The sequence below is a fragment of the Grammomys surdaster genome, unplaced genomic scaffold (assembly GCF_004785775.1).
Source record: "Grammomys surdaster isolate TR1022 unplaced genomic scaffold, NIH_TR_1.0 149, whole genome shotgun sequence".
Taxonomy (NCBI): domain Eukaryota; kingdom Metazoa; phylum Chordata; class Mammalia; order Rodentia; family Muridae; genus Grammomys; species Grammomys surdaster.
Genome location: NW_021604607.1, coordinates 9694013 through 9720590, shown reverse-complemented (window position 1 = coordinate 9720590; position 26578 = coordinate 9694013). Strand labels below are relative to the sequence as shown.

The window sequence follows — 26578 nt, the reverse complement described above, 5'->3', positions numbered from 1 at the left end:
TTTTTTTCTTTAAAATCTGACATGTTGGTATAGAGAAAGCCCAAGTGATCAGGGGGCAAAGCCTGATTAAAGCTGAGAGGGTAGAGAGTGAACCAGTTCAGGGGAAAAGGGCTCAGGATGCCAGCCATTGTCTGTCTCCAGCTCCCAGGAACCCTAGTTCTCACCCAGAATGCTGTTTCCTAACTGGAGTACAAGAAAAACTTTGTATTTTAAGCTTAAACATTGTCCCGTATGGAATCCCTTGTTCAAAAGTTCAGTTTAGAACATACACAGGTAAAAGTAGGCTGTTAGGATGAGGCACTGCAAAGATGGCTCACGGTATCCTGGGTGAACTAGAGACCTTTCTTGTGTATTCCAAGACCCAGCCAGACATACTCTCCTAGCTGCAAACTTCATCCATGGTTTTATTTTTCATTTATTTATTTTTTTTGCTTCTCAAGACAGTTTTTCTCTGTGTAGCCCTGGCTGTCCTGGAACTTGCTCTGTAGACCAAGCTGGCCTAGAACTCAGAGATCCACCTGCCTCTGCCTCCTGAATGCTGGGATTAAATTATGTGACATCACCAAGAATAGAGGAATGAGTTAGGTGTGGTGGAGCACACTTTTAATCCCAGCATTCAGGAGGCAGAGCTAGCTCATTCCTCTAAAGTCCCAGGCAGGCCATTTCTTCTGTACCCATTTGAAGGCTGGGTCTAACACAGAGTGGAGGTTAGAGGTAGGAGGGCCTGCTATAGGACCTCTCTTATGTCCATATTTGTGAAGGCTGAAGGAGCTCCAGGCGCTGCTGTGTCAACTGGGCCATCTTCCAGGTGGCCCAGATGGAGTGCTGTAGATAGCAGAATCCAGCAGGCAAAAGATGATGAATACAATACCAGTCTCCAGGAGAGCTATCTGAGTGTTGAATTCTGTGTTCCTGTTCTCCCTCTCCCTCTCTGTTTCTTTTTCTTCCTCCCTCTCCCTCCCTGCCTCCCTCTCTCCTTTCCATCCACCCATCCACCCATCCACCCATCCACCCATCCACCCACCCACCCATCCATCCTAGGTGTGTGAATGTTTGGCCTACATATATGCCTGTGTACTTTGTGGAGGCCAGAAGAGGGTACTGGAGCATATGGAACTGAAGTTAAGTTACAGATGGTTCTGAGGGGCTAGATGAGTTCTGGGAATCAAAGCCACGTCCTCTGAAGAGTCAGTGCTCTTAACCACTAAATCATCTTTAACAGCCCCCTGAGTTAAAATTTCTTTTGGGCCTTCCAGAATCCTTAACCAATTCCTACTACAGATCTCCAGAGAAGCCAGGTCTGTGTAGAGCATGAGAAGGTGCTGTGGTGGGAGGAGTAGAGTTAATGCTTGGTGTCAGATGGACCAATGGCCAGCTGTGTGAAGGGAGCAGCAGGGTTCCCAATAGTTGAACTGTGCTGTGGGAAGATCAAGCTAGAGCCTGGGTACTTCATCTTGTCCCCACTGAATGTAACGGCCCTATCCTTCCCTTCTGTTTTTAGTGCTAAAGAATACTTTGTCCCATTATCACAATGCCTTGTGGCTTTTAAATGCTGTTTCCTATCACAACTGCAAGGTTGAGGAAGAGGCTAAATGGTTAGGCAAAACTTAAACTATTCATTATATGACATCTTATGGTACGTTTGCCAGTCCTGGTATAGAGCAGTAAGGTATGATACAAAGTGAAGAACAAAGTACCTGTTGACTGGCAAGTGTTTCCTTGTGACATGGCTGTTGTCACAATTTCTGTGGCTGCCTCTCTGACGGTTTGTTCCTCACTCTGCAGAAGGGTAAGAACACACCTCCAGAGAGAAAGTGTGTCCTGCAACTCTGTGAAGAAAACCAAAGGGAATGAATTCATGGTATCTGCAGTACCACCAATAAGCATGTAGTAACACTGCTTCAGACTCATGTGGGATGAAGACATTCATGAAGAAGCGACACACATCCTTTTTGAGAGGGGGGTGTTATTGTAAGACAGGAAGACCTGAGGATCGGAACAACACTGGGATAGAGAGGACCCTACTGGGGAAGCTTGGACACATCTGTTTTTGTGGGAGGAGGAAAGCCTTCTGTAGTCAACCAGCCTTAGGCACTCCAGGAGATGCTGACTGGCCTACAAGGCTCTGGGCAACCCTCTCCAGTGTCATGATTTATGCAATAAGAATGTTTCTCATGTCTTTAATCTCAGCATTCAGAAAGCAGGTAGATGCCTGTGAGATCAAGGCCAGAGGTCTATAGAGTTCCAGGCTGGCCAGGGCTATATAATGAGACCCTGTGTCAGGAAGAAAAAACAGTTGAAGGCTAGTGGTATACACTAGTAATCCCAGCCTTGGCTATGCAGTGAATTTAAGGCCAGCTTGAGCTACATGGTCAGACCCTGACTCAAAAAACCAAAGTGTGCTTTGCACTTTGCAGAAACTAGTTTAGTATTGATTTGAGAGACTGTGAGAACTTACCAGTTCTGGAAAGCAAAGTGTTAATATGTTTGGGGACAGGAATCAGAAGTGGGGAAGGCATATGAAAAAGGGCCATCCTCAGTTCCATATCTCTGGGGCCCACTTTTGCTACTGTTGGCTCTCAGCACTAAGTCTGCAGGTTACCATGTGGTGCTGCTGTGGACAGATGAAAAGGCAGAATGTGCTCTGAGCAGCACCAAGAGCAAGACTCTAGAATGTAGATTAACGAGAAGTCGACATGAAGCCCAGTGGCTGCAGAAGACATGGGGATGGGCCACCGGGACATATTTTAGAGGGAGAGAGAGGCAGCAGGCAGCGTGAGTGCAGGTCTGTGGAGGGCATCAGTTGAGGGCAGTGGCAGAGCACCACCCAGCATGTCTTTAATGGCAGTGGTCTTAGCGCCCCCACCCCATCAACAGTGCCATCCGGAGTTGTTCTCTTCCTCCTCCCCCAGATGAGCCTTTAACCTTTACTCCTTCTTATAGACTCTACACTTTTATTTTTTAATTTTTGAGACTGGGTTTCTAGCATCCCAGGCTGGCCTCAGATTTGCTGTTAGCCTTAGATGGCCTTGAACTCCTAAAATCCTCCTGCTTTTCTTATCTCCCAAAGGCTGTGACTCCAGGCATGTGCCACTGAAGAATCTATCTTGAGTTTTGTCTTTAAGAAGGGCATCTGAACCCCTGAAGTGCTTCTCTTTAGTCCACGTCACGCAGGCTGGCTGCAGTTCTTCATGTGCATGTCGGGCCACTGGCCTTTGCTGATCACACCATCCCCAGTGCCAGCAGCTAACAGGAACACGACTCAATTCCACACGACAATTTCAGGTCATTTCACACACATTTACTTGTTTGAGTGACAGAGCAAGCAAACTTGTTCAGGAAAATGTGCTGCAAGATGCTATTGCCCTTACTGAGAATGCTTGACCCAAGAGGAAAACAAACTGCCTCTGAGACAGAGGCTTCACCACGCTAATATGGCTGGTTTTGCGGCCTTCGGCCTGTCAAGCAGCTAGAATTGCAAGCATGAACCACCATGCCTGACCTAACCAAAGTTTGTTAGCCTTTTCTCCTATTGCTCTTGGTTCAGTAATTAAGTCATAACAGGAAGGTCGCTGATGATGTTACTTCCCAGACAAAGGCTGTACCAGTCAGTGGCACTTCATAGGTTCTGACTGTTCATGCTTATATTTCAGTGTTATAGGTTCTGACTGTTCATGCTTATATTTCAGTGTTAACACCTAAAAACCAATTCTTTCCCCAGCCCTACAACAAAACTGAAAGCTCCTTGGGGCTGGCCTGCTTGATTCTTGAGGGCAAGCATGGAAGAAGTAGAGAGAGACAGACAGTGACTAGCTGATGGGAAGTGAGCACCTCATAGTAATAAGTCCACATGCAGAAGAGGGCAAGGTCTGTGCCAGAGCCGTCTCTGTGTTCCTGGTTTTCCTTTAACTAAACCTTAATGTTTATAAATCAAAACAAACTCTTAAGCAGCATAATAAAAAAATTACATAAACGCCCCCTGTGCTCTTCATTTTCCAAGGCTTTCCGTTTTCTTCAGCACTGCTGGCTTGAAGCTTTTCCTAGTTACTGCTCTCTAGGTATGGGAGCGGCAGTGAGGAGGGAACCCAGTTTAGAAGTCAGCTAGCTGAGCTGCACAACCACCTGACTGAAACAGTGCCTTTTATATCCTAGGACTGACTTCAAGTTAAGTTCAGTAGCGAAGGGACCCAGCAGCCCAGCAGGGACATTGGACAGAAGCAGGAGTCAGCCTCTGCAACACAGAGTCTACTGGAAAGTACTTCCTGGTGTCTTTTAAGGAAGTCCTTTCTGGCTTCCTGGAATAGGCTGAGTTTTGAAAGGCAAACAAGTCAATCAAGTTGTTTATAGAGAGTTGGTCCCTACTGAGGACACATAGGTCTGAGGAAGGGTGTGGCAGATGATGAGGCAGTAAGGTGGGCCAGTGAGGAAACAGAAAAACAGAAAGGGCCTAGTGATCCATGTTAAGGGTATGTAGGTCTAGCCTGAAACAGCAGGAACCCACTCAAAACTCTTCAGCAGCTGAGCACATTGGTGTACACTGATAATCCCAGTACTTGGGAGGCTGAGACATGAGGAATTTCTCAAGTTGAAGGTTCTTCTGGGCTACATAGTGACACTGTCTCAAATGATGGTTTTTAGTAATGGACTACCAAAGGGGCCAAATTTACAGATAGGAAAGACTGCAAAGTTCATGGGTGCTCTGAAAAAAATGTATGTAGAATGGCCTGGGTGATAAGATAGAAGGAAAAGAAGAAAAGCAGCCATTGGTAGGAAATATTCAGAATGTAAACTACTCTAAGAAAATACCATGGAAACATGTAAAAACATCACATATGACACCATTCCCTGCCCCCTTAAGATAAGGTTTTTCTTTGTATTCCTGACTATCCTGGAATTTGCTTAGACTAGGGTGGCTTCAAACTCACTTCCTGCCTTTGCCTCCTAAGCGTTGGGATTAAAGACATGCACCACCAGAGCCTAGCTAAGCACCCCTTCTTTTAGCCTGGAATGTTTGTCTCTTCCTGTGTTTGCTGAGTTGGGTGCAGGGGCCTCGTTTAGCACACTTACCGAGAACTGGCTGGGGACTAGTGAGGAACAGGGGTGCGGTGCTTGCGAGGACTTCAGCAACAGCCAGTCTAGATGCAGTAGGAAGATGGTCTTCACAGGACCAGACGACCAGCTGGACCCACTGCCTTAGCTCAGGGGTGAGTGAATCTCTGTTCTGAGAACACAGAAGGAGGGAAGGGCTTCATCAAGTTGTATACCTGCAGCCCCAGGAAGCAGCACTTGGAGCAAAGCCCCACTGCTATTAGCAACAAGAACTTATTTGTTTAGTATATAAATTTATTTGTTTAGTATATAAAATGCAGGTTTATTGGGAAGCTGCTCTTGGGTGGGCAAGTTCACTGGCTCCAAGGGCTGAGGCCAGGGAAGTCAACATGGGGGTGGGGAAGAAAAAGAGAGAAAGGGCACTAGTCAAAAGAGAGAGGGGGAGAGGGGAAAGGGACAGAGAGGGAAGAAGAGAGGGAGGGGAGAGAGGAGGGGGAGGGAGAAAGGGAGGGGAGGAGGGAAGGAGGGAGGGAGGGAGGGAGGGAGGGAGAGAAAGAGAGAGAGCGAGCGCGAGAGAGCCAGTAACAATAGCTTCATTGGCACACAATGCCCACTTTTCTTTTGCAACTCTGACTGACACCTAAGATGAACGTGTCTGTGGCACACAGTGATGCTGACTTGTGTTTTGTGATGTCAGGGTCAAAGTAAACACAGCGACTTCTCTGTGGTGGTCAACATCAGAACACTCTTACTGCCCTCCCCATCCTCGGTCCTCCTGGCTCTGTGGCTCTGCAGGGTTCTGTGTGATCTCCTTTCTGTGAGGAACTTCTTTTTCACACAATGATGATTTCCTTTCTTCTAGAAGGGTCTCACATAGCACAGGCTGGCAATGAACTCGATTCTTCCGCCTTCTACCTCCCAAGTGCTGGGATTACAGGTATACACCACCATACCCAGCAGATTAAGGGTTCTAAGCTTTATTTATTCCTTTTTAAAAGGTCAAATAATATTGTACTCTGAGTTTTGGCATTTGGTTTATTTTTAGCACTTATAATCACTTCTCACTTTTCCTAGAGAGAAGATTCTCATTCCTGTGAATTACTTCCTGGTACACTTGGAGGTCATGTTGAAATCAAACTGCTGTGGTGACATGCTATATGAGGTCACGAAAGTGGGGCCCTCGTGGCATTCATGGATAAATGCTGTTGTCTCCAGGCTGGGCTAATCGTGACAGGAGTAGCCCTGTTGTACAAGTGAATTCTCCCATCTGTTTGTCTGTCTGCTCCCTTTCTTCATACCTTCTTACCATGTGCCACACACTGCCATGTCTGCAGTCTTATTAGGCAGTGAAAAGGCCCTCTCTGGGAAGTCTCAAAAGTGGGAGAAGAAATGTCTTTCATTATGAAGTTCTCCAAAAGAGAACCAGAGAACAGTATTCCAAGATACTCACCAGGAGCGGACTTTAACTGTACCACACGAGCCTACTGATTTCTTTGGTTGCTCTGGGGCAATGGCTCTATGGATCTGAACTGAGGCTCTCAGCTGCTGATGCCAGCCCCCTCCCCAGAGCTTCAGTGTTTCTCCATGGCCATCTACCGTTCTGTGGATTTTTCTCTCCCTAGAAAATGTTTCCAGTTTTTTGGGATTTTGGGGGTTTATTGTGGCTTGCTGTTGCTGTTTGTTTCCCAAGCCAGCATCTCCCTGTGTAGCTGTGCTCTCTATGGTCCTTTTGTTTTGTTGTAGTGCTGGGGAAGAAACTTGTGCATGCTAGGCTACTGTTGCTACTGAGCTGCCCCAGACCTCTTTAACTTTTTAAAACAAATCATGTCTTACCATATTTCTCCTACCCTTCCAAACACCATTTTCTTCTTTTTTACTTATTTATTTTTAAAATTTTTGTAACTCCCGTGACCTAGGTTTGGTCATGCCTTTGAATGATAGAGCGAAGGATGGTTGCTTGCTAATGCTAACCCTGGCCCAGCCTTTGGGCAATCTGATGTTAAACACCCTCCTCTCTCAGGTGCTCCTCAGCCACCGAGGACTCGCTCCTTCCCCTTGGGTTTGGAGTCCTGCCATTTGCCACAGTGGCCCAGCAGTCTGTCTCTCAACAGTCTGTGCATCTCTGGATCCCCAGCATGTGTCTTGGTGCTGGCTTCCCTGTGACCATGCAGAAGCCAGGAGCACAGCGAGAAGAGGTGCACTGCAGACTGGCCACTGCCTACTCACGACCCTGAGACGGTGAATGCGCTCTTTATAATTTTATCCAAGTATAAAGTGTATTCTTATTGCTCACCCCACTCGCTCACCTCCTTCCATGTCCTGTGCCCTCCCTTCTTCCCTGGCCTCTCCCACACCTGTGCTTTGTTTTGTGTTCCCCTAGGTTTGATCAATACCACCTGTGTGGTCTTAGTAGTGAAACTCTCCACTGGAGTCTGGTGGGTTCACTAGAGCTTACACAACTTAAAATGAGTCAGCTTTCTCAGAGTCCATTAGTTCTGTGATTCAAGGGATAGAGTCCTCCTCTATCCATGAGTGGACTGCTGAGAGGACTTGTTGTGCAGGCCTGGTATAGGTAAGCACAGCTACTGTGAGTGTAGGATTCTACCGATGAGTTGTGTCTGGAGGTGGGATTTCCCTGCCTTCTCCCTGTTCTGGCTCTTACAGTCTTTCTGCCCTCTTCTGCAGCGGTTGCTAACCCTTGGAACTCTGCCTCTTGTACACACCTAGGTACGCATGTATCTGTCTCACAGCATTTCCCACAGAGCTGTTTTGCTCTACTTCACCTTCAAAGGGCACGTGGAACAGGTAGGGCACACATGGGACCTGGTTCAGATACAGTTCAGCTACACCTACCTCACCTTCAGCCTGTGTAATATATCATCAGACTTATTAGCTTATAAACTGAAATTCTAAATATTCTAAGCATTGACTTGCTTAATCCTCTAAAAATACAGTCTAGCTACAGAAATGGGGAGGAAGCAATGGACATATGTGTGTTGGGGACTGTCACTCTGAAAGGCTCTAGTCAAAACTGGCTAAAACAAGAGAGAAGGCAGCATGAGTTCTGAGTCTTTGCAGGTGATTCCCAAAGTAAACCTTCAGCACCATCAACCGTTCTATGGAGTCACTACGATTCTGTTTGCTGGGACTGTTACCTTTTACTGACACACTCTGGGTAAAATCCCAGCCCTCAGGACAGGTATAGAACTAGCCTCACCTTCTCACAACTCTGCACATGGTAGGCAATTATTTTAGAGGCGAGCTTCAGAGATACACCCTGGATTTCAGATCTGGAAAATAGAAGAAAATTAACACACAGGCACATGCACACTCACAAATCCTTAACAATTACTGCACACACAAGTCAAGTTAAACATTTAGGATGAGACAGGGTCTTACACAACCCAAACTCGCCTCAGACTCACTGTGTAGGCAAAGCTGACCCTGAACTTCCAATCCTCTCGTTTCCACTGCTTTTGTACTGGGATTATAGGTATGTGCTACCACTCTGCTTTTCTGTGATGCTGGGAATCAGCTAGGGCTTTGCTGATGCTAGATAAGCCCTCAGCCATCTGAGCTGTATCTCCAGGCCCAAACTTAACATATTTTATGGACAAATGTCTATGTGGATAGTCCATGGCCTTTGTAGGTATGAATTCTTTCCCTGCTTGTATACTGCTTGTACTTTTTGAGTACTAGTGTGAAAACCTGATACTTCTGTTAGTAGAGTTTAGAACACAGCTCCTAGGCTGAGACTTAGAAAGAACCTTAGTATCTGAGCTCTTAGGGAGTACAGGGAGCAAGCTCCCTGCATGATGACTGAAGTCTAGCAAGATTGCACCAAAGACCTGGGGCAGACCTGTCATTGGAAGCAATATCCATAGTCCAGATCAGGAACTCCTTTGGGGAGAGGTGAACATAGCACTCTGTCTGGGGAAGCCATTCACTGGGGTTCAAGTGATAGAGAATCTTCAGGACCTATGAGTCAAATCCAAGAAAACAAGATAAAGAAACACACAGGGAAAGGTCTTGTGCTCCTAAATCAAGATTGCTTTTAACAAGAAAGGGATAATCTATTTTCAGAAGGTCACCAAATTTCACTGACTTCTTTCCTTTCTAACATCTTTGAGAAACTGAGGCAGGGCAGGGCAATGATAAGCTTGAGGGTTCTTGGTGACCTAACATCAAAGCTAAATGCCTATATGGTCTCACACATGCTAGAGCAAGCAGAATCCCCCCCCACACACTTTTGACTACTAAATTTTGAAACAGGGTCTCACTAAGTACTCAGGTTACCTTTGAACCTTTGAACTTGTAGCTTCCTTAATATCTGAGATTTCATGTTCATTTTGACTAGACTTTTCAGGTAGCCATCTGACTGTAAAGAGATGTGCAAGCAAAAAAGAGCCCTGAGGGCTGGAGAGATGGCTCAGTGGTTAGGAGCACTGACTGCTCTTCCAGAGGTCCTGAGTTCAATTCCCAGCAACCACGTGGTGGCTCACAACCATCTGTAACGGGATCTGATGCCCTCTTCTGGTGTGTCTGAGGACAGTTACAGTGAACTCACATACATAAAATAAATAAATAATTCCTTAAAACAAACAAACAAACAGAAGAGCCCTGATCTGTCTGTAGCTAATGGAGGCCAGAGGTGACGTCAGCTGTTTCCGTTCACCATTCTCTGTGGTCTCTCACTGCCCTTGGAGCTCACTGTTTGGGTAGTCTCTCTAGTCAGCTTTCCCCAGGAACCCCATCTTTAACCCCTGAGTGCTGGCATAACAGGTGGGCTGCCATACCCAGCTGGCATTTTACATAGGTGCTAGAGATCTAAACTTGGTCCTCAGGATTGTGTGGCAAATACTACCCACAGTGCCATCTCTCCACCCCCCACAGCTAATTTTCAATGATCTTTCCTAAAGACAGAGTGGCTTGACCTATTACCAATAAATCTTTATAAGTACCACTGGCATCATAGGGTTCTTTCTATACATAAAGTCAAGCAATGTATAGAGCCTTGATCTTTGGATGCTAAGCTGCTGTCTGTTGCTTGAGACAGTACAGGCCTAACTTGATCTCATTTGTATCTTCCTGGTGGTTTCCAAAGTTTTGGGACAGAAGGATGTTGCCCCAGCAGAGAGCCTACCCTGCCGAAGCATCCTGGGTGGCTCTCCTTCATTGCCAGCAGCAGGAACTCCTCCCCCATACTGTAGAGCAAGGACGGTGGCCCTGTCTGTCCCTGTTCGGAGGATGTTGCCCTTTCCAGCAGGGTATCCAGGGCTAGCAAGCGCACTTCAGGAAAGGAAGACTTCAGAAGCCGAGAGAAGGAAAGAGGAACAGCAGCCGCCTGCCCTTCAGCTTCAGCCAGCGATGCCCACACTTCAGGGATGGCTAGTTTGGTAAGGCTCTGCAGGTACTGGGGAAGGCCTGGCACCTTGAAGGTCCAGGGGAACCCCGTAATCAGCTCTGACCCCAAGATAATTCTTCTCACATCTTCCCAGAAGCCAAGACTCTCCAGTGCTACAAGTAAAAAAGCAGAAAGAAAGAAGTAGTAATTTCATTTGTTTGGTTTTCCCCCCCAGAAAAGGATACAGGAGAATGGGAACCACCTCCGAAAATGGGATCCTGCACCTCTTCTGGACACCCAACAAATCCAAACCCAGTGACCTTAACTGGAAAGCCCCAGAAGTACCCAGGGGAAAAGTCCAGACTTCCTGCAGGACTTGGACCTCTGTAATACACCAGAGGCTCTGGGTTGGGTCCTGTAATGACTTGACGCTCATGAGACAGGACGCTTCACTGTTAGTACAACTGATTGTCACACAGGGTTTCTAGGACTCCACTCACGGGCCTAATTCTGCCCTCTCCATGGTAACCCTGTAGGCATCTGAACACCATTATCTGACTCTCTCTTTTCTCTTCAGATGAAAATCTCTTCAGATGAAAATCTCTTCCTTTCCATCACAAGGGGCTTCCCCTTCCTGTTCCAGCTGTACTGCTATGGGCAGATCTCACTCTCTCTTAACTTGGAACACAGAATGGCCTTATAACCTGCATGATTCATCCACCGGGGCCATTAACCTCTCTTGCTCTGGACACCAGGCTACCGGCCTTGCTGTTGGATCCTGATGCACAGAATTAGTAGAAGCCACAGTCCTCTTCTACGACTACTGAGAGGGGAGCTGCCTTGTATTCGGGACTTAGGTTAGCTTGTTCTCTTTGTTGGTTTAATTCCTATTAAACCTTATCTACCTTTTAAGTTTTATGTTCTGCTTTTTAGTTGTGAAGATCTAAAAAAAAAAAAAGTCTATTCAAGTGTATTTTCAGTACATCCAGGAATGAAGAAAAGAAGGGCTGGTCAAACACGAACTGGCTCTGGGTACATGTGAAGTAAGGTAGAACTATGTCCTTTAGCAAACTGTCAGGGATAATCCTACCTTCTTCGCCCTCTTCTCTTCCCTGAATAGACGTCAGAAACATGGCTCAGAGAGCATGAGCACATGCCGTTCATGCAGAGGACCCAGGTCTGGTTCCTGGCACCTATAGCCATTGTGGCTCACAACTATTTGCAACTTACTTCAGTTCCAGGGAACCCAATGCCTTCTTCTGACCTTCAAGGGCACCAGGCACTTATGTGGTGCACATACATACATTCGAGAAAAACATTCATATGCATGAAATAATAAATCTTAAAAAACTGCCATAAGAGCCAAGCTGGTGGTGCTTGCCTATGATCCCAACAGGCTGGAGGCTGAGGCAGGTAGACATCAAGGTTCAGGCCAGCCTTGGCTACATAGAAAGATCCTATTTCATAAAACCATACCAAACCAATAAACCCGAATGTAGTTAAGACCCAAGAAGTGCTTGGACCATTTTTGAGTGGTCTATTATCTGTAGAGGATGTTCCAGGTAGAGCCTCCTGGACTCCAGAGCGGGGCACGCAGAAGCAGCTTGTCTTCTCTGGGGTCTTCGGAGGGAACATGTTTGAGAGGTCCCTTGTGTACAGGCACCTGGTCTTCCATGCCAATGGAGTTGATGCATTGAGTACTTGGGGACACACAAAGATTCAGACTTGACAAGGAGTACTATTTATTATAGAAAAGTCTTAAGACTAAAGGCAAATAAAAGCCATGCACACAATATTCAAAAGGCAACTATAAAAAGTTTCCAATGTCTACTGTACTAAAATTGCTAATCAATCAATCAATCATAGGGTTCCATGGTGCATATTATGTATCTTGTACTGTTTTGTCATAAAATACTGTATACATATTATTTAACATTATGAATTAAAATTACTTTTAAAATGGACACTGCTGGGTGTTCCTCTACCCATTTAACAACTCACGAATAAGGCAACACCACATTATTATTCTTTTTTTACAGATAAGTCAAGAGACAGGTTAAACTATTTGCCCCAAGTTTCCAATGAAATGATAGGTAATGGGCTGGCTAGGCTTATATTAACTTTACACAAGCTAGAGTCACTGGGAAGGAGGGACCACAACTGAGAAAATACCTTCCTCCAGCTGTAGAAGATCCAGCTGTAAGGCATTTTCTTAATTAGTTATCGATGGGGTAGGTACGTTGAGCAAGACACGAGGAGTAAGCCAATAAGCAGCATGGCCCCTGCATCAGCGCCTGCCTCCAGGTTCCTGCCCTGTTTGAATCCCTGTCCTGACTTCTTTTAGTGATGAATAGTCATATGGAAGTGTAAGTTGAATAAAATAAACCCTTTCCTCCCCAACTTGCTTTTGGTGATGGTGTTTTATCACAGCAATAGTAATCTGACTAAGATGGGTAAAGAAAACATAAAAGCTGGAAGAAAGACCAAAAAGAATGCAATAGGTACTACTGAGAAAAGTTAAAAATGTCTTTCAGGGGGCTGTAGAGATGACTCAGTGGTTAAGAGCATTTGCTGTTCTTGCAGATAACCCAAGTTCAGTTCCCAGCACCCACATCAGATGTCCTGGATGTGGATCTGATATCCTTTTTTGCTTCTACAGGCACCATGTGTGTGTGCATGCAACACACACACACACACACACACACACACCTCAAAATGAAAGAATTCTTTAAAAAGCAGCTGCTCTACTAGGAGAGCGAGGGAAGAACAGACAGAAGGAGCATTCCAGGACATCTGAGGGTTCTGCTTTAGTTCTGCACCATGGGTGGAAAAGCACCAAAGTGTGTTCATGTCTTACTTTCTCTAGATTGCTGCTTAGAAAAAATTAGTATGTCGTGCAACAACTGTGACAGAAAGATATACCAGAACTAAGCTTTCCTCAAATTTCATTTCACTTATTACCATGTATGGGTGAAAAATGCACAGGAAATCAGTGGAGCCAGAGGACAACTGTGTGGAACTGATTTTCAGTGATCACGTTTATCTGTATAAGCCTGTGTTCCAGGGCAGATTCAGGTTTTGAAGCAAGCACCTTTATCATCTCTGTGGCCCAGGCAGAATTCCTGAAACACAGTGTGGCTCTCCTGGAGGGATCAGTCTTACTTTGATTTAGTTAACTAATGAATTAATTAACTAATTTCTGTGACAAGGTCTCAGGTAGCCCACACTGGCCTTGAATGTGCCACAGAGCTGAAGATGACCCTAGTCCTTCTGAGTGCTGGGATTACAGATTGGAAGCACCACATCCAGATTATACAGCATTAGAGGCTGAAGCAGGGCTTGATTCACGCCTGATGCCTAGCGTGCATCAAGCCACTTACAAACGTAGACTTAGCCCAAGTGCCACTTTTTGGATTATTCCTAAAAGGACCTGGTTGGCCTAGATCTTGGTATGTATGCCCAGTTGGCTATACATTTGTGACAATTCTCCTGCTTCAGCCTCCCAAATGCTAGAATCACAGGTGTGAGCCATCATGCCTGGCCAAACCACAGACACAGTTCTCACTGAGGAAGTCACCCCTCTAACCCTTACAGGTGCTGCTGCTGCTGCAGCTGCTGATGCAGGCATTTTGGAAACCACAGCCCTCAAGCACACGCACATGGTCCTAGGAGGTGTGGATTCTGCTGGCCTCAGGTTATGCAGAGTTCTGGTTTGTTAAGAAGCTGTTAAGAAGCTCTCTGTTCTGTGTCCTGGCACAGTCATAGACAACAGTCTGGAGCACTCTCCCAGGGTGGCTGGGTTTATGATTGGGTAGGCAGGGACTGCAGTGCTAAGTGAAGTGTAGCTGATGCTGGCTTAGTACTTTCCAGTAGGTAAAGGAAGGTCATTGACCATGGTGCATCTTCTCTTTAGGGAAGACACTAAAGGAGGATGTTACCAAAAACTCAGAAGAACGAATAAACGGGATCAAATGCTGCAGGCAGGCAGAGGGGCCTTCTACAGAGTAGACGCTGGCTCACCACATACAGTTCTGTTCTTGGACTCTTTTAAGTCTTAGATGTAGCAGAGAATTAAAAAGACCAGCCTCTATTTCTTGGAGGTGAAAATTGTAGGAACTGCTCTCCCCACTATGCTCCAGAACCCAGTGAGTGAGGGGGGGCCTCTAAGAGGAACTGGAGGCTGGAGGGAGGGGTGCACAATTTTTTAATATGAACAACTGCAGGGATAACAAACAATTCCTTTCCTACAGTGGTTCTCAGCCGAGGGAGCATGTGAAACTCATCTGGGAGCTTTAGGAAAAGTGGCTGAGGTCACTCTGGGGCTCATCTGGGCCTGACAGCCACTTCTGGTGTCTCCACACCCACTACAGCACTCGTGTGAGTGCTTCCCAACAGGGGCTCTCTGACAAAATGTGTCTTGGGATAGCAAATGCAGTTAAAAGTCTATTTCAACGTATGTTACTTTCATTTTTGTTTTTATGGGTACCTTTTGTCAGCATGGCACAAAAACCTGACAGTAGCTTCTTGGGCTGAAGCTTAACAGTTTTCTCTAGCGGGAAGTAATTTTTAAACTAACTTTTCTGCTTGTCATCTCAAACTTGATTGGGTTTTGCCTCAGGAAGCCATGGTCTCACCGAAAGGAACAAGTCCTTGTTTGATTGGCCCCACTGTATTTGTACAAAAGTCAGATGGCTTTGGCAATCCCATTTTGCACGGGACTTTTCCAGTCTTCCCTGTTGGGAATTCTTCACATGCTCCCACAGGTATGGACGGCTCAGTCACTCAAGAATGTGTAATTGAATCAATACGAGTTCATCTTCAGATATGTTTTTTGTTTGTTCTTCTAAGCAAAGTGTATTTCTAGTCTTTAAGATAATGGCTTAATGGCTGGATTCACATGGAAGGAACTACCTCCTGCTGTGTTATGTCCTGCCTCACTGCAGAAATAATACCCAGAAAAATATTATTGGGTCTGGTGGCTCATGATTATAATCCTAGCACTTTGAAGGCAGAGGTAGAGGGATCACTGGGAGTTCAAGGCTAGCCTGGGCTACAAAGTGAGACTGAATCTTAAAAATATAGAGTCATAAGTAATGGAACAGACAGTCTTAACTTACCAATTTAAGAAAGATATTTTTCTTTTAAATTATGTATATATGCATGTCTGTGTCTCAGGGGGCTAGAAGTGGTTACCAGATCCCACAGAGCTAGAGCTACAGACATAGTGAATTGCCAGATGTGGGTGCTAGGAACCAAACTCAGGTCCTCTGGAAGAGCAGCATGTGCTCTTAACTATCAAGCCATCTTTCAGCCCTGTTGCCAAATATTTATTTTGCAAGGTAAGAGTGTTAAAAAGCTATAATTAGCCATGTGTTGTGGTACAATATTGGAGCCCCAGTGCTTGGGAGGAGGCAAAAGAGTCAGGAATTCAAAGCCATCTTGGGTTATACTCTGTCTCAAAAACCAAATTGAACTAAATCAAATCAAACCAAACCAAAAGAATAAAATTCTACTATTATCTGGTCATGGTGGTTTATGTGTATAATCCCAGTACTTGGGAAGCTAAGGCAGGAGGATTATAGCAAGTTCAAGTTTATCCTGGGCTATGTAGAATTCTAGGCCAGTCTGAGCTGCAGAGTAAGACCTTGTCAAAAAAGACAACCAAAGCACAACTACTCCCATCCCATCTCAGAGAAGAGGATATGGAGCAGCATAGTGCCACAGCAAACAGTTTTCCAGTTCTGGGGCTTAGACCTGGGGTCTTATCCATGCCAGGCAAGCAGATTACCAGCAGGCTATAACACCATACCTAAGGGAAATGGAAACAATTTGGTTTTTAAGAAGTGTGCTATGGCATCATTTTGCTACAGTTTCACTGCATCAATGCCTGGTGAAGCATCTCCAGGACCTACACTGGGAATGGCAGCCCAGGGGAAGCGGAGATAAACTTCCTATGGGTGGTCCATCTGCAAAGAAGCGGAGATAAACTTCCTATGGGTGGTCAACTCTCTTGAACATACATTTCTCAGGGTGGAATGAAGGAGTCCTTACCCCATGAGTCATGTCTGTGTCATGACTCAGCAGCCATTTACTCTGGGTCCTCTTGTGAGCTCAGGTGCACCATCTGAGTAGGTCTTAGTTCCAAAGCTGGGGATTTCAGTATTACCTCTTACCCAGAACAATAGTGCCTAAAGTCAGCTTAGAGTCTCAAATCTGCCATTTTTAACAGGCCAAGTCATGGGCACTGACACCAACCAAGTTGCTGAAAGATGACTTAGCAGCAGCATCTTAAGGAAGCTTGGGAGAAAGAGCTCATCTTCGCCTGTAGAACATCAAAGGTCTGAACTATTAAAAATGTTTGTCAAAATGCCTTTGAGACAGGTTTACAGTCAGTTGAAAGTTGAATGTGGTATGCACACTTGTAACCTCAACACTAGGGAGGCTGACACAAGGTCAGCCTGGGCTACATGGCAACAACCTATCTTAAATGTGTGAGTGGTTATGGCACATGCACATGGACACACACACACACACACACACACACACACACACACACACACACTCAGTATTTATGAAGTGCTGGGTTCACCCCTCTACCTGAAATGAACACATATCTCCCTAAACCCAAACCAAAGATTCACATTAGTTTTAACAAGGAAAAACTGGCTGATATCACTGCCACATGATTATGGATAGGATGGGGTTACAATATAAAGGTATTCAACTTGGAGGAGGGAGAAGAGAGGAAGAGAGTGAGGGAAGGGCAGGAGGAAGGGAGAAAATGAATGAGAATGAATAAATGAGAATACAAGCAATTAAAAGAGAATTCTCAGAAGACTAACATTTCAAATTTTAGCTGCTCACTCCAGAGTTTCTGATCCAGTAAGAGCCTGCAGCATGTTTCTAGCAAAGGTACTGCTGACACTCTGGAGTGGCAGGGACTACGTGCACTTTATCTTAGCCCATCTGAGGTCATCTGCCCTTCTTGGTGTGAAAATGGTGTCTGCTTTTGCACAGTGTTCTCTCATTGGAAGCTAACCCCTCGATCTAGTTCTCAGCCACAGAGCTCAAAGACATGTACAGTTCCTAGTCTTCACTGTGATGTCACTTAAAATAGCCCAACAGTCCTGTGCTGAACTGTCCAACAGACAAAGAAGAAAAAGTTGCACAGGCCTGGAGTGATGCTTTCTTGGTGCTGCCAGAGATGGTTACAGGGCAGTCTTAGTAGTCTACTAAGTACTTATTAGTCACAGGCATGAATGGGAAAGGATCCTCCTCCAAAGAGGAAAAGGCCAACAAATGGAGTGGCTACGAGCAAATCCCAGTGAGACTCACTATGTTACTTTGGGGGATCCCTGCCACTGAACTTCAGAGGCTCTTATTCTACTTGCTCCTATGTGTGCTGCTTCCTCACCTCAAACTTAACCTGTCTTCCATATTCTGCAGAGTTCTGAATTCTCTCATGCTGCTAGGTCAATCCAAGTGTGCAGACTGGCTGTGGATATGGCTCTGTTGTTAGGGTGTTTGCCTGCCATGTATAAGTTACTGAGTTGGATCCCCAGTCCACATACTCTAGGTGAAGTCATGTACTCCTGTGACCTCATCACTGGAGAGGTGGAGGTAGGAGAATCAAATGTTCAAGGCCACTTGGCTACACGGCATCCTGGGATACACAGGACCCCATCCCGCCAAGTTTGCAGACACAGTAATCCTAAACTTTCTTCCAGAATGCCTTCAAGGAGGGGCTGAGAAAGTCTCAATGTGCAGTGGGGTTCCACCTTCTCTCAGGTGAGACATACAATGGAGCCAAATGAAGTACTTATCTGAAATGGTTGATAAGCTAGGTCTAAAAATCAGCTGACAATTTGTACTATGAATGTTAATGTCTTGTTATGTAATGTCTCAGTTAAAAAATTACTTGTACAGAAAAGGAAACTATAGGAATTATGACAACAAAATCAACTGATTTATTAATTTTTGGCTTCTCCTTATCAAAGGGAAATTCCAATCTTCTGTTTAATCCTCAGCCTCTCCAAGTAAGCTGTAATCCTGACCCCAGAGGCCCTTCCATTTATAAACATGGAGAAGAAGACCTAGAGACAGGTCTTCCCTGAGCTAGTCTTCGCTTGCTCTTTCTTGTCAGGCTTGTTTCTAGTTCTCTGACACCCTTCAAAGATGAACACAGAGACCTTCATCACTTACTAGCCTCTAATAATATCCCCTTTCCCCTCTGTGCTGGACAGTTTCATGTCAACTTGATACAGCTAAAGTCATCTGAGAGAAGGGAATCTCAATTAAGAAAAACCTCCATAAAATCTGACTGTAGACAAGCCTGTAGGGCATTGTCTTAATTAATAATTGATATGGGTGAGCCCAACCTATTGTGGGTGGTGCCAACCCTAGGCTCGTGGTCCTGGGTTCTGTAAGAAAGGAGGCTGAGTAAGCCAGTAAACAGCATCCTCCATGGCCTCTGCATCAGTGTCTCCCTCCAGGTTTCCCTAACCCTGCCCTGTGTGAGCTCCTGTCCTGACTTCCTTCAATGATGGACTATGATGTGAAGTGTGAGCCAAATACACCCTTTCCTCCCCAACTTGCTTTTGCTTATGGTATTCCATCACAGCAATAGCTACTCTAACTAGGATACTCTGGTTGTCAGAATGTTCTCAGAATCATGGATCTCTCCCTTATCCTGCCAAACATCATATTTTAGGCTGACATGGAACTCACTATGTAGCTGAGGATGACCTTGAACTTCAGACCCTTTAGCCTGTATTTCAAGTGCTAGCATCACAGGCGTGTGCACCAGGGCCAGCTCAGAGGCAGGTGTGTTTAAGCAAAGAATCCTTATGTGCTGTAGGGGACAAACTGAGGATGTCTTTTATGTATACTATTTGAAGAACGCCTTCTTAAGCCATAAACTATGAACTTGTGAATCAGAAGATTCCAGAAGGTATGAGTGTATGAGGAGGGAACAACATGTTTAACTACTTCCCTCCAATTTCATCCCACACAGCCTTTGTCCAACATAGGGAACCAATCAAGAAATACTGCAGATAAACACAGGACGAACTAAAGACACAAACTTGCAGTTATTTCCCAACATAGACTGCTTCTGATTCTTCAAAGAACTGCCCTGCAGTGCAAGATTTAGAAGGGATTTGCGCCATCAGAAACCCTAGCACCTGCCACCCTTTGATTTAACCTGTTTCCCACGCAGGATTTTAGGCTTCTCTGATGTCTCCAAGCAACAGGAGACACCATGAAAGCACTCTGAGGACTACACCTGTTTGGATAGACTCCTTTCAGTACCTTGGCTTATTCTGTTGCCTCCCCACCATTGAGAGGTACTGGGACTAACCAATCTCAGTCCCTTGTCAGTGTTACAAGACAGTCTGGAGACTGTGCCTGAGCTCTAAAGTATATACTTTAAGAAACAGAATCTGGGGGCTGGAGAGACGGCTAAGAGCACTGACTGCTCTTTCCAGAGGTCCCACATTCAATTCCCAGCAACTACATGGCGGCTCACAACCATCTGTAATGATCTCTGATGCCCTCTTCTGGTGTGTCTGAAGACACCTATAGTGTACTCATATACATAAAATCAATAAATTACAAAAAGAAAAGAAAAAGAATCTAAGATCAGAGAAGTCTCTGGCATTACTAGACCGCAGACAAACTGCAGGAGGAGGACTGCAGGGAGGAGTTTCCATCTGGTGAACCCAACAGAATCTGGTTGGGCTCCAGAAGCAGGGAGGGAGGAGTTAAGGAACTTTCAGGTAAGCAACAGGAGGTGAGCCAAGGAGGAGGTGCACCCAGGGTTCCTGTTTGAATGTGCTCACCAAAACTCCAGATAAGGAAGTAAAAGGGTGGGAATTTACACACTGGGTGGTGACAGACATGAGAGAAAGCTTCAAGACTGAGGCCCTGATCCAGAACAGTGGCTTTATAAAAAGAGGAGAGACACCTGAGCCAGGACGCTCTCAACACTGTTGCCCTCTGCCATGGGTGACACTGCAGGAGGCCCTTGCCAATGCCACGAAGATGCTGACATCACATTCTTTCACCTCTAGAATGGTGAGCGAAAGAAATCTATTCTTTATAAGTTAGCCTGTCTATGATGTTTCTAGCAACAGAAAATGGTTTAAGGCACCCAAACGTCAGCCCAGAAGCTCCGTCTCCATGTGGTGAGCTCCCTTCTTTGCTGTCAGTTAACTTCCAGACAGCTATGTCTCACAGCATTAGCTTTCTTCCCTTTATGTTTTTTACTGGGTTTTCACAATCTCTTATGACTCCACCTAATCTGAGAATACTGTCTTCATTATATAGGCAAAGAACTAAGAGGTGTTAGCGCAAGCTGGAACATGTAATTTTGCATCTCTACAGTTCTCTTCAAGAATCACCGTCAACCGTAAACAACTAACAACTGGAAAAGGCATGGAATTCTTGTTTTTATATGCTAGATATGAGCAGGGCATGTCCCCTTGGATAAACCAAAGCTTTAGCACAGAGACTGAATATGAGCTTAGTGGTGGGAAGGCCAGGCTTTATTCAGACAGTGGGCTGCATTTCTGGAGAGGAAGTGCTCACAGAGTAAAAGGCTTGATGATCAGCACAGTTGCAGGTCAAGGGGTCATGGGATCTGGCTGCACACTTCTGTATGTAGAAAGAGACGCTCCCTCCAGAGGGCAAGCAGAGTGAGGACAAAACTGCCACAGTGGGCTCAACAATTCCTAATGCTTCCCAAGCCTCATTTTAGCCATGTTTTCCTATCCGAAATGTGGGCTTTGTAGTGTGGGGACAGCACACATGCAACAGGGAGCCATCTGCTCTAAACTAAAGGTTCCTCTTCAGACTGAACTTTCCAAGACAAGATTAAAACCACTCCTCAGAAAATGGAAGTGACCTAAGCAACAAAATGTGCTGAAACAGATGAGCAACACAGGGCTCACACCTTCTAGCACAAAGGCAACACTTTCTGCATTCCACAGTAACTAGCAGGTAAAGAAGGAGGGGAGTATGACTCGAGATGACAGGGGAATTAATAACAAAGAAACAGATGCAGAGACAGTATGTAATGGGAAGCACAGTCATGCAAACAGATTATATTAAATATGCTACTCACGGTAAAGAGGAGAAGAAAACTGAACCTGAAGAGAAATGCAGAAGCGGTAAAAGGTCCAAATCAAACTTCTAGAGATAAACATTACAATGTCTGAAAAAAAGACATAGTGAACAGAATATACAGCAAATGAGACAGCATAACAGAAAAGACAGTTAATGGTTAATCTGAAGACACAGAGATAGAAGCTGTGAAAAATGGAACACAAATTAAAGAACAAAGAAAAAGCCTAAAATGTGGGGTGCCTGTAGGAAACCTTCAGGTGACCTAACACATGTGACAAGAGCCCCTGAAAGGGGAGGAAGTGGGCAAGGTACAAAAAAAAAAAAAAGGTTTACAAAGGTACAAATAAATAATGGTGCTAGAAAAACTGATATCCTATGAGACATTTATCTCCCATCATACATGGGGTTACACAGATGTAGGTCATGCAACACAATGTAAAATCTAGAACCATAAAGCTTTAGAGTTCAGGATGCAGCTCAGTAACTGTGAGCACTTGCCAAGGTCCAAGGCCCTGAGCTGATCATAAATCAACCATCCACCAACCACCAACCAGCCAACTAACCAGCCAACCAGCCATTGAATCCATCAAATGCAATCCCACTAAGCTTTACAAGAAAGTATGAAAGAATATTTTTGTGACCTTGAGATAACAATGACTTAACTAGGGCACAAAAAAGCATGAAATATCCACAGGTAATAGTGCAGACCTATTATCCCATTGTGGAGAACGCAGGATGATGGTTGAAAGCCAGCCTGGACTACACTATGAGTTCTAAGCCAGCCTAGGCTATACAAGGAGATCCTGATTAAATCAAACCATAGTGGAACAAAAAAGCCCAAGTCCTTCCACAAAAATAAGGGAAGAGAGGGAGGGAGAAAATGAGTGAGAAAAAGAAAGACAAAACAATCAATTGGACTTCATTAAATTAAGAATGAGGGACTGGAAAGAGGGCTTAGAGGTTAAGAGCACTGACTGCTCTTCCAGAGGTCCTGAGTCCCATTCCTAGCAACCACATGGTAGCTTATAACCATCTATAATGAGACCTGATGGCCTCTTCTGGCCTGTAGGCATACATGCAAGCAGAATGCTGTATACATAATAAATAAATCTTTAAAAAGAAAAAAAGAAAGACTGCTCTTCAAAGACACTGTTAAGGAAATGAAAATGTAAGTCAATGACAGGAAAAAACTATTCCCCAAATGTTTATCTCTATAAACTCACACTTGAGCTGGAAAGACAGCTCAATGGTTAAGAGCACTGACTGCTCTTCCCGAGGTCCTGAATTCAATTTCCAGCAACCACATGGTGGCTCACAACCATCTATAATGGGATCTGATGCCCTCTTCTGGTGTGCCAGAGTACTCATATAAATAAAATAAAATTTAAAAAGCTTTAGACTCATACACACAGAGTAAGAAACAAAACCTCAGGCCTACCAGATGACTAGGTGGGTAAAGGCACTTGCTGCCGAGCTGAGTTAGATTCCCACAACGCACATGGTAGAAATAAAGAACTGATTGCCACAAGCTGTCCTCTTCACATGCCTGAGGGCACATACATGTTCTCTCTGTCTCTGTCTCTCTCTATCTCTCTGTCTCTGTCTCTCTCTCTCATACACACACACACAACACACACACACACACACACGCCAAGAGAACTTATAGCTCAATGATAAGACAAACATCAATATATAGAACTGTGTAAAATGTTGAATAGATACTTTATTTAAGATGGCAAATTCTGCACATGAAAAGATGCCCAACCTAATCAGGGAAATGCTAACTTCAAGTTAGGAGACACTATGTACACTCACTGAACCAACTAAGCTGCCAACGATGATACCAAGTGTTGGCTAGAACATGGCACAACTGGACCACTCTTCTGGTGGGAATGCAAAGCAGCCAACTCTTTTGATAAACATTCTGGCTGTTTCTTTTTACCTATGGCCTAATAATCTCCTGCTTAGATTTTTTTTTTTTAGAATAACAAAAAATATTTTACTAAAACGTAAGTTTTACAGAATTTCCAGACAAGATATTCAGAATGGTCACATGCTTCTTCTTGTTCTTTGTCTTCCTTCCTTTTTTCCTTCCTTCCTTTTGGAGGGGGGGCAGGGTTTCTCTATGTAGCTCTGGCTGTCCTGGAGCCTTCTCTGTAGACCAGGCTAGCCTTGAATTCACAGAGATCTGCCTCCCTCTGCCTCCCCACTGCTGGGAATAAAGGTGTGAGCCCTCACTGCCTGGCAGCATTTGGTTTTGTTTGTTTTTATTTTGTTGCTTAGGTTTTTTTTTAAACCCAAGAAAAATCAAAGCATTAAACCAAACAATTCTTTGCAGATGTTCAGGGCTCCATCTCTGACATTCTCTGAACAGAGAAAACAGCCAACATGCCCATCAACTGTTGATAAACTATCCATAAACAAATTATATAAATACTGGAACACTAACAGCATATAAAAAGTCATAGTTCACATTGAATGAACAGAATAAAGACTAAAAATCATACTTTCAGAGTCTGTGATGTGGCAGCTCTTACTTAGCACTTGGGAAACTTAGGAAGAGGAACACTGAGTTAGAGGCTAGCCTGGACCATGTAAAATGCTCTAGACCAGCCTAAGCTACCAGTGAGATTTTGAACCAATGAGATTTTGTCTCAAAATACAAAATAAAAAAAGAAATGACATCGTTAGCTTAAGTACAAAGAAAAAGCTCTTGCCGGGGATTTGACAGCCTTTTAGTACTGAAAAAAAAATCAATAAACTGGATATAGAAGGAGATGTCTTTAGTTTGATAAAGGCATTTATGAAAGTCCACAGATAGCGTCATTTAGCTTGAGGTCAGGAACAAGACAAGATGCATATTCCTGACACTCTAATTTTAACAATGTTCCAGGGAGTCTAGCTCCAGGAATCAGGCAAGAGGTAAAAAAAAAAAAAAAAAAAGACATCCAAACTGAAAACGAAGTAAAACTACTTCTATTATAAATGACATGATCTTGGATGCAGAAAACCCACATGCTCATCAAAGCTCATCATGAGCTCAGAAAGGTTGCAGGACAAAAGATCATTAATGAGAGACACACATGGTGTGGATACTGAAAACTATAGACCATCACTATAAAACACATGAAACAAAACACCAGAGACTTTTATTTTTGACTGAGACTCATATAGCCCAGGATGGCTTCAGATTTACTATGTTCGTGAAGATGGCCCCTGATCCTTTCATCTCTCTGTTGTGCACAGGGATTACAGGTTTGCACCACCACACCCAGTTTTATGCAGTTGTCAATATCAAACTTAGGGCTTTGTATATGCTAGGGAGGCAGGCAATGGAGTCCCCAGGTTGGAGACTTAAATAAGTGGAAACTACTCAGTTCATGGATCTGAAAATACTATTGCTATGATGACAGTACTCCTCAAACTGACCTCTCTATACCAAATTCCAGTTAGCTTTTCTTTGCCATTCTTTTAACAGATTGAAACGGACCTAAAATTCATATGAAAATGCAGGGAATCTAAATGACAAAAAGGTCTTGAAAAAGAAGTTGGAGGACTCACTGGCATTTAAAAAGCTACTATATAGCAGTGGTAACTGAGACAGTGTGGTCCTGCTAGATTGCCAGGCACACAGAGCAATAGAATAGAATTAAGAAACCAAAAAGGGTCAGGGTACTGGGCCAAGCCTTTAATCCCAGCATTTGGGAGGCAGATGCAGCCTAATCTCTGAGTTCCAGGACAGCCAAGGCTACACAGAGGAAACTCTTGTCTCAAAACAACAACAAGGCCGGACAGTGGTAGCGCATGCCTTTAATCCTAGCACTTGGGAGGCAGAGGCAGGTGGATTTCTGAGTTCGATGCCAGCCTGGTCTACAGAGTGAGTTCCAGGACTGCCAGGGCTACACAGAGAAACCCTGTCTCGAAAAACAAACAAGCAAACAAAAAACAAAACAATTTTCGAACAAGAAAAACAACAATAATAATAGAAGAAGAAGGACTGGGCAGGAGATGACTCAGCAGTTCAGAGCTCTAGCTGCTCTCTCAACTAGTCCTGAATTCAGTTCCCAGCACCCATGTCACGCGGTTCACAGCTATCTGTGAGTCAAGCTCCAGGAGACCAACTTCTTCTCTGGTCTTTATAGACACACTACACACACACACACACACACACACACACACACAAACACACACACACGCACACACAAATCAAGAATACAGAATGAAACTCATAATTGGTTTGACAGGGAACAGAGGTGATTTAGTGAGGAAATGGGTCTTTTACACATACACATACACATGGACAGTCACATACAAAAGATGTGGTTGTACTGTATCTCATACCAAATTAAAAAATTAACTCAAAGTGGATCACAGATCTAGAAGGCAAAACTATGATGCTTTCAGAGGAAAACACGTGGTGTTAGGCAACCAGGTCTTAGGCAAGATATCAAATACATAGCAACATCGGGGAAAGTAAATGCAGCAACTTTATTCAAACACAAACCTTTGTTCCTCAAGAAACCATCATGAAAAGTGACAAACAACCCCTCTCAGAATAGGAAAAAATAGTTGCAGCTATGTATGGTTTACAAGGGATTAAAATCAAGAACATTATAGCTTTCACAAAATATAATTAATCCAACTTTAAAGTGGGCAAAGGAGGGCTGGAGAGATGGCTAAATGTTTAAGAACACATGATGCTCTTCCAGAGAACCCAAGTTTTGTCCTCAGCACCCACATCAGACAGCTCCCAACCACCTATAACTCCAGGAATCTGATACCCTCTTTTGGTCTGTGTGGAGAATCACATACAAACAGAAACACAGAGACACATAAATAACAATGAATCTTTTAAAAATGAGCAAAAAGTCTGAGTGGACATTTCTCTAGAGACAAATGACCAATGAACATCAGGAAAGATGCTGTATTACCAGTCAGAGGGAAGTCAAACCTCAGCACAGCCAGGGCCACTGCACACAGCACAGCCAGACCCACTGCACACAGCACAGCCAGGGCCACTGCACACAGCACAGCCAGGGCCACTGCACACAGCACAGCCAG

The 26578-nt window shown here is 44.5% G+C and overlaps 1 protein-coding gene across 1 annotated transcript in view; it reads right to left on the bottom strand.

Moving 5' to 3' along the window:
• Nucleotides 1-26578, bottom strand: part of Thada (THADA armadillo repeat containing) — a 288692-nt gene that overhangs the window by 35467 nt on the left and 226647 nt on the right. The window contains exons 31-35 of the mRNA XM_028765113.1: nucleotides 10193-10566; nucleotides 8909-9027; nucleotides 8267-8339; nucleotides 5068-5221; nucleotides 1698-1829 (exon numbers count right to left, since the gene is read on the bottom strand). Of these exons, the coding sequence (XP_028620946.1) occupies nucleotides 1698-1829; nucleotides 5068-5221; nucleotides 8267-8339; nucleotides 8909-9027; nucleotides 10193-10566 (852 nt within the window). The remainder of the gene's footprint in view (nucleotides 1-1697; nucleotides 1830-5067; nucleotides 5222-8266; nucleotides 8340-8908; nucleotides 9028-10192; nucleotides 10567-26578) is intronic.